The sequence below is a fragment of the Zingiber officinale genome, chromosome 3B (assembly GCF_018446385.1).
Source record: "Zingiber officinale cultivar Zhangliang chromosome 3B, Zo_v1.1, whole genome shotgun sequence".
Classification (NCBI taxonomy): domain Eukaryota; kingdom Viridiplantae; phylum Streptophyta; class Magnoliopsida; order Zingiberales; family Zingiberaceae; genus Zingiber; species Zingiber officinale.
In genome coordinates, this window is record NC_055991.1 from 79,876,697 (window position 1) to 79,884,162 (window position 7,466).

The 7,466-nt window shown below is 38.8% G+C and overlaps 2 protein-coding genes across 8 annotated transcripts; one reads left to right on the forward strand and one right to left on the reverse strand.

The window, feature by feature from the left end:
- The first annotated feature begins 1,143 nt into the window (after positions 1-1,143).
- On the forward strand, positions 1,144-3,849 carry LOC122056641. 7 transcript variants are annotated; one of them, XM_042618691.1, is made up of 4 exons: positions 1,147-1,704; positions 1,855-1,949; positions 2,938-3,045; positions 3,587-3,849. In XM_042618691.1, exons 2-4 carry the CDS (start codon positions 1,864-1,866, stop codon positions 3,687-3,689), a joined length of 297 nt encoding a protein of 98 aa, XP_042474625.1. In that variant the 5' UTR covers positions 1,147-1,704; positions 1,855-1,863; the 3' UTR covers positions 3,690-3,849. The 7 variants fall into 7 exon arrangements, 3 of the variants coding, with proteins under 3 accessions (XP_042474625.1, XP_042474624.1, XP_042474623.1); XR_006133334.1 differs by adding an exon at positions 2,639-2,738 and having other exon boundaries at positions 1,150-1,949; XM_042618690.1 differs by having other exon boundaries at positions 1,148-1,949.
- A 1,819-nt stretch (positions 3,850-5,668) lies between these two features.
- LOC122056642 lies at positions 5,669-6,768 on the reverse strand. The gene is made up of 2 exons (XM_042618692.1): positions 6,195-6,768; positions 5,669-5,880 (listed from the first exon to the last, which is right to left on the reverse strand). The coding sequence occupies exon 1, from the start codon at positions 6,671-6,673 to the stop codon at positions 6,230-6,232; it is 444 nt and encodes a 147-aa protein (XP_042474626.1). The 5' UTR covers positions 6,674-6,768; the 3' UTR covers positions 5,669-5,880; positions 6,195-6,229.
- Positions 6,769-7,466: the final 698 nt, after the last annotated feature.

Genomic DNA, 7,466 nt, shown 5'->3' on the forward strand with positions numbered 1-7,466 from the left:
CTTTCATCGTCCAAAATGCCAAAAAGGTAATATAAGGCTATTGGGTTGAGGGACCCACCATGTGTGAAGTTGATAATATGTCCCGACCGGCTACCAATCGGAGGTACCGCCCGGTCGAATTAAAGAACTAAAGCCAGAGACTTCGGCCTTCGCTCAACCTCTGCAGTAAGTCAGGCAGTTCGAAAGAACTAACTGAGTATCTAACTGGTCCGACAGGACATATGGTCTGATTGACTAAATCACTATGCCGAGCTAGTTAACTATGTTATTCTTAAACCAAGGATAAAACTCGATTCAAGTCCTACTAGCCCCTTAGTCCGATCGCTGTGATGGTTGGCTATCTCTCGTCTGAAGAAACTAATTGCACGGGTTTCCAAAATTAACCCTTCTTTAATTTTAATCGTCATGTCAGCCGATCTCCTGTACTTTAACTCGACTTGGGAGTCCCACTCCAATCGTGGTGTCAAAAGCTATAACTGCTACACTCACTAGTATTAAACTAGAATAGAATGTTCTTTATATATTTATTTTAAAAGTAGAGTGCATTTTGATGATAATAAAAATATAAAGAGCCCTTTGTTTTTTTTTATATTTGATAACCCTTACCTAAGCAGATAATCTTCTCCTTATTCATAATAAATATGAAACATAATTTATATATATTTAAAAACCAATCTTAATCATATTCAGTTTTTTTCCAAGGATATAACAGTAAATAAGTGCATGACACTATGACGTAATGAGATCTGTCACTACAAGAAAATTGGGATTCTACAACACTTAAATGACAACGCTTTTTATAAAAAACGTTGTCTATTTTTTGTTAACAATGCTTTTAGTGAAAAGCGTTGTCTATTTCATTATTTTCTTATTAATAGACATCGCTTTTCTAAAAACCGTTGTCTATTAGTGATTTTTACGGGTCAAAGACAACGCTTCGTAAAAAACGTTGTCTATTAGATTGATTTTTAGTGTCTACAACAACGTTTTATAAAAAGTGTTGTCTATGTTTAAAATCTCATCTAAATCTTGATTAATGCAAACCGTTGGATGTAAATCTTGATTAATACAAACCGTTGGATCTAGGTAAGGAGTAGAAAACCCGAACCCTTCTCCCAACTTCTATCTTCCGATCATTTTTGATCCCGAACCCTTCTCCCAACTCCTCATCTCATGCGGCTTCTCCATCCAACTCCTCTCCGGCCTCCAGATCCGGGGCGTCAACAAGGCTGTGTACTCCTGGAGAAATTGATCGTCAGGGTTTCCGCGGAAGTAATTTGGAGTCAACTAGCGTGAAATACGATTTTTTTTTCTCATACCCGCACGAAGCCACTGCCTTGGGTGATCTCGGCAACGGCCAGGGAGTTAGGTTTGGCAGCTCGAGGAGGGAGGGTAGAGACGGGAGAGGTGGCGGCGAGCGGGCAGCGGAGGATGGTCGGTGAGCTCGGGATGGACGTGCAGTGGCTCAGGGAGGGAAGGTGGTGGGATTGAGAAGCAAGGCGAGCCTCGGGGTGGCACAGGCGAGCTTCAGAGGGCAGTGTGCAGCAGAGGCCTTTTTCCTCCTTCCATTCTTTCCCTATTTTCATCCGAATACACAACTTTCTCCCTCTTTTTTCCTCTCCCTCCCTCTCCCTTCCCTCCTTTCTCTCCTCCCCTCATTTCTCTTCTTCCCCTTCTCTTCCTTTCTCCCTGAATGCACACTGTGTAAGCAACACTAAGTTCATCGCGGTCTTGATATTTTGTTTGTTAAAATTAGAAAATTGAATAGACAAATTATCTCTCTGTTTTCAGCCTTTACAATTGTTTCTTTGATGAATCAATATAATTTGGCTTACTTCTTTTTCCATCTTCTATATACTGAAAATGGAAAAGGATTCAAGTTTCTCACGAGGAAGTGAAATGTCTCTACTGGAGCAATTTGAAGGTATATTGGAAGGAGATAAACTCATGTGAGCCTGCTAAGTTCTATTTTCCTTTATGAAAATATATGCATTTTGTAGTTTCCTTTTTGTTTTTCCCATACCAAATTATGTTCCCAATTATATCATGATTCATGAAGATTCTTCACACGGGCACATATTAAAGTTCTCTAACTGATGGAGGAGGTAGTTTGATTACATTAGAGCCAATAAGGGCTTCCTAAGACGAGAGAAAAATTCTGGAATAGCTCTCTGAATGTTTTACGGATCCAATTCTACAAGATATGCTTCATTGCCCACTGATTTAGTAAGTTGTTTAAGATACAGCAGCACCCATAGCCATATGAAAGATTTAAAAAAAAGGCTACTAGAATGAGTAATTCTTTTATTGAAACTAGGTTCTGCAGGAGCAACTTTACCATGATAGAAAAGCTCACCTCAGCATCACCATTGAAATATTTGCTTTTCTTTGATCTTGCAACCATCTTTTCATTTCTTTAAATATTTTTTCTTTTAATTTTAAAACAATATTTTTGTAAGAAAGGCTCATGGGATATTGATTTGTGTATCATATAATGACTATTCAAGCTCTTTGGTTTCTCATATGCTTCTTAATTTGTGTCATTTAAAACAATAATAAATAATTATTCTTCTATTCATTTAAGTTATGATCTGACTTTTTAAATGATCTCGCTTTTTGGATTTTCTGTTTATTGCAGTGATGAAATAGGTTTCTTGGGCCCATCTCAGTTTGCTTCACTAGATCAGGATTTAAGTGGTTCTTCTCTTGACCAGTGCACTCCTATTCAGTTGGCTGATGTTAGTCTAGAGACTAATATAGTAGATTTGAATACAGTTCAATATGACAAAAAAAATTTCTGGAACAGAAATAATAAATTGGCAATCTCCACTGATGTGCTATCTCATTTGTACATTGCTGCTCGCATGCATATATGTACGCATCTAGAAGATATAAACCATCTATCAACTTAACACTGAACAAAGGTGCCTTTTGCAGTGCATCTGCTCAGGAAAACTCTGATCACCTTCTTGAAGATGAAATTCTAAAACACACGAAGGCCTTACTGATTTTAAGCTGCAACTTCAGCAGTGCTTGGAATGACAGGTCAGTTCTAGTTTAAAGTTACCCTTTTGAATCAGGCTCTAACGATCACTATGTCTATAGCATTTTCTTCCATGAGTTTGGATTGATTTAAGTTTGAAAGCACTGAAATCACTCTTTTAATAAATTTTCATCAAATTTCTTGAATAACTGAATGCATTTTAGAATGGAGAAATACTGAGAGGTGCTTTATTTTTATTTTATCTTTTTAACAATCTACATGTTTATTTTAGTACTCTTTCTATGTACTTTACGTGTCTATTGTTTCCTAATGTTGCTTTGCATATTTTCTTCGATGGTTCTATGGGCATTTAGACTAATAGAAACATTAGGAAAAGCCATCAGTAATCTTCATTTTAGCACTAACTGCACAAAATAGCTACAGAAAATCTTCATTAAGATATTGCGTGTGTTTGGTAGGTAGAAAGTCATGATGATTGTTTTGTTTTGTTTCATTAAGATATTGCGTGTGTTTGTTTCTTCATTAAGATATTTCAGTAATGCTCATGTATGGACTTGAAACATATTATTGCTACTTTTGTAGGTGGATACAGGACAGTCGAGATCAGTACACTAAGGAGCGTCTGGATTCAGTAATTGATCAGTACACTAAGCGTCTGGATTCAGTAACTACTGTACTATTTTGAGAAAACAGATTGTTGGCTACTTCAGTATTCAGTATTCAGTAAACTGATTGTTAGCTAAACAGATTGTAGCTGTTCAAAACAGATTTTTTGTGCTCTTTTGTTTTATATGTGAATATCACTATATACTTTGAAACAGAATTAGTGTTAATTTTGATATTTACTAGCTTCTCATGTAATTAATTACTAATATTACTTCAACGTCAGATTTCTATTATTTTGATGAGTTTGAAATCATTAACTGAGTTGATTATATGTAAAATTCTAATCTAGACATGATAAAAGAAAATTAATAGTTTCGTAAATATAAAAATAATGATTTTTAAATAATTTTTTTTCTTTAAAACGACAACGCTTTTAAAGCGTTGCAAAAAGTGTTGTCTTTGTAAAAAAACAACAACGCTTTAAAAGCGTTGCAAAACGTTGCCTTTGCATAAAACGACAACGCTTTTAAAGCGTTACAAAAGCGTTGTCTTTGGTACAAACGACAACGCTTTAAAAGTGTTGTCGTTGAGCAGACTTTTAACAACAGTGCCTTTAACAACGCTTTTTCAGGCACAAAGACAACGCTTTAAAAGCGTTGTCTATTAACTTTTTTGTTGTAGTGTGTGACATAATGATCATAGGTCGAGTCCTAAAAACTCATGACCTAATATTCATCCCACCACATATCTTCCGTTTGTATATTTTATATTTATCTCCTTTCATACTCATGAGACCGGTGCTAAAAAAAAATGATTAAGATAGCAATTTTTGTATATATATATATATATATATATATATATATATATATTAGAATTTAAATTCTGTCTTCTTATCTATGCAACATACCCATGAGCAAAATCTTTTAATTTTTGTCCATACTACTCCAATGCCGTGTTGGGTAGATTGATTGAATTAATGCACACGTTTATCTCATAATTATAGTTTCTTGATAAGCCCCAATAAATTCCTATTAATTCCAGGGTCATTTTCGCATTGACGGCATGGACAACAACATGGGCAACGAATTGAAAACACCCCTTAAGTCGTTTTCAGCAAACTTACAGTTTACCCTCTCATGCATTAAAAGCTTCATTATCTCCCTCGTAGAGTTTGTTTATGCACTTTATAGAAACTTAAAGGGAGTGAAATAAAATGGACATGAGAAAACTCACCAAGGTAAGTTTTATGCCTAGTTTACTCCGTAAGGCGAACAATACGAGGATGAATTATCCTTGTGGATATATGAGGGTTAGATGTAAACAAAATAATAAACTTGGTGATGGCAGTGAGCTCCCGGCAAAGCGACCACTAGGCTCACGAGTAGACCATGAACTTGGGGCCAAGAGGTCGCCGTGACTTTTCAACTAGCCATCATTGTAAGCTTGCACGGAGGCCGCGGACTCAAAGACTAGTGACCATTGTTCCAAGGCCATGAGCTCATTGTTAGGCTCACCAGCACGAGCACGAAGGGGTGTTTAAGAGGAACTGAAATAGTGCTCCATTTGATTTTAAGCATATTAATGCAATCGTGCCCTCGGTGATCTAACTATTTTTTTTAATACTAGACAAAGAATTTAGCTAAAAATGGATATAAAGACTCACCCTTGCCGCAGTATTTTTGCAACAAACAACCATGGTAAGAAGGCTGCGAGCTCATTGTTAGGCTCATGACAAGCATTGTTAGGCTCATTGTTAGGCAGAGAGCTCTTAAACGAATCAAGAATCTAGCCAAAATTAATCCATGAATAGATTGAAAACTTACCATATTAATTAACATGTGTCCTTAGTGATCTAACTATTTTTTTAATGCTAGACAAAGAACTTAGATATGAAAACTCACCATTGTCGCGGTGATTTTGCAACAAACAACCATTGTAAGCTTGCAAGAAGGCCACGAGCTCAAGACTAGTGGCCATTGTTCCAAAGTCGTGAGCTCATTGTTAGCATCACGACAAGCATGAAGGGGTTCTTGATCTTAAACGAAATAAGAACCTAGCTAAAATGAATACATAAATAGATTGAAAACTTATCATATTAGTACAATCACGGCCTCAATGATCTAATTATTTCTTTAATGCTAGACAAAGAACTTAGCTAAAATGAATATGAAAACTCACCAATGTCGCGGTGATTTTGCAACAAACAACCATTATTCCAAAGTCGTGAGCTCATTGTTAAGCTCGCGGCGAGCATGGAGGGGGTGCTTGATCTAAACGAAAAAAAGAACCTAGCTAAAATCAATACATAAATAGATTGAAAAATTATCATATTACTGCAATTGTGCCCTTTAAATTAAAATCAAACATGAAGCCTTAATGAGATTTAACTATTTGTGAGCAGATAAGGATTATATAGTATAAAACCCTCAATGGTTCCTTTATGACAAATTTGAAAAAATTAAGGGCGTAAAATTGATATTTATTAAACTATGCGTGGTGAAGTGAAATTATTGTCAATTTTTTATGAAGAACAAGACGACAACAACGGAATCGAATCCGAAATTAGTCGTTAAAGAGAGCGAACCGTGGAAGTCGGCGGAGGACGAGGGCGGCGGCCGCCTACCGGTGGATCGCGAGGGCAGTAGCGGCGGTGGGCGCCGAGCTGGCGATGAGCGACTTGTAGAACTCGACGAGCACCTTCTCATCGTACTCCTTCACCATCGGTACCCCGAAGCCCATCCCCCACGCATCCCCGCCGTAGGAGACGCCGGCGGGGACCGCGCGGGAGAGCGCGAACATCATCTGCACGTAGGCGTCGCGGATCCGCGCGAGGATGCGGCGGGGGGAGGCCGCCCGGCGGAGGCGCAGCAAGACGAGACGAGGGGAGATCTTGATCCGCCAGAAGCGGCGGCGGCGGCAGCTGCTACGACTGGGGTCTCCTTCTCTCCCTCCGCCGAGCACCGCGATGGCGAGGCGACGGCGGCGGGAAGCACCGCCTCCGCCGACCCGGTTGTAGCCTCGCCGCTTCCAGAATCCCTTGAGTCCGCCCTTGTTGGACTCCATGGCCGCCCTAGTCCGCCTCCGCCTGGATCTGGTGGCGGTGAGGGAAGAAGCAGCGCATTTAAAGAAGGGGATGGTACAGGTCAGAAGGAAGCACCACCCCAACCTTATCAGTGCACTTACACTCTACTCAAAGGGGCCCACGAGGGAAGGTGGACCCCAAACTACGGGTGAGGATTAATGCGTACTAATTTTGCTGTTCTACGGACCACGTTGCAGATGAAATAATCTGCTATTCTATTCTCAATAACGACGCGCTGTAAAATATTTGTTAGGATAAAAAATCTAGAACGTTTATACTTACTACCAATAGGGATGAATTTGGTAGAGTATAATTAATTTAGCCATTGAATTAATATTTCATTGTAAATTAACTTTTGAACTCGGTTATTAATTTAATGACAAAATTAAAATCAAATCATTGCTTGTGACACGCGCCAATAAAACGAAGGAATCTTACTCTGGTAGCCTCGACGGCCTCCCTGCGGCGGACGATGTGGCTCCAAGCAGAAGCGAGGCCGCACCCAGCGGACCTGCTAGCGCCGGGGGCCCTGAATGAGAAGAGGAATTGAAGGCCGGCGACATGATCAGGAACGAGAGATTTACGATTCTGCCGTTTTCGGGAATCAGGGAATCCAAAGAAAACAATTGTTAGCACAGAATATAGACAAGAAAAAAAATTCAATCGTAGGAAGATGATGAACAATATCGAATAAAAATATATACAAACAACAAGTTTGAGACAATTAAAAGAAACAGAAATAATTGATCGCAAAAGGAAGTTTTTTTTTCTTCA

What these genes read in the sequence shown, in the direction of transcription:
- LOC122056641 (XM_042618689.1), top strand. Translation starts at nt 1,864, where the DNA reads ATGGAAAAGGATTCAAGTTTCTCACGAGGAAGTGAAATGTCTCTACTG. An exon ending in TTGGAAGGAGATAAACTCAT is followed by an intron (nt 1,950 to 2,638) that starts GTGAGCCTGCTA and finishes TGTTTATTGCAG; the next exon opens with TGATGAAATAGGTTTCTTGG.
- LOC122056642 (XM_042618692.1), bottom strand. Translation starts at nt 6,673, where the DNA reads ATGGAGTCCAACAAGGGCGGACTCAAGGGATTCTGGAAGCGGCGAGGC.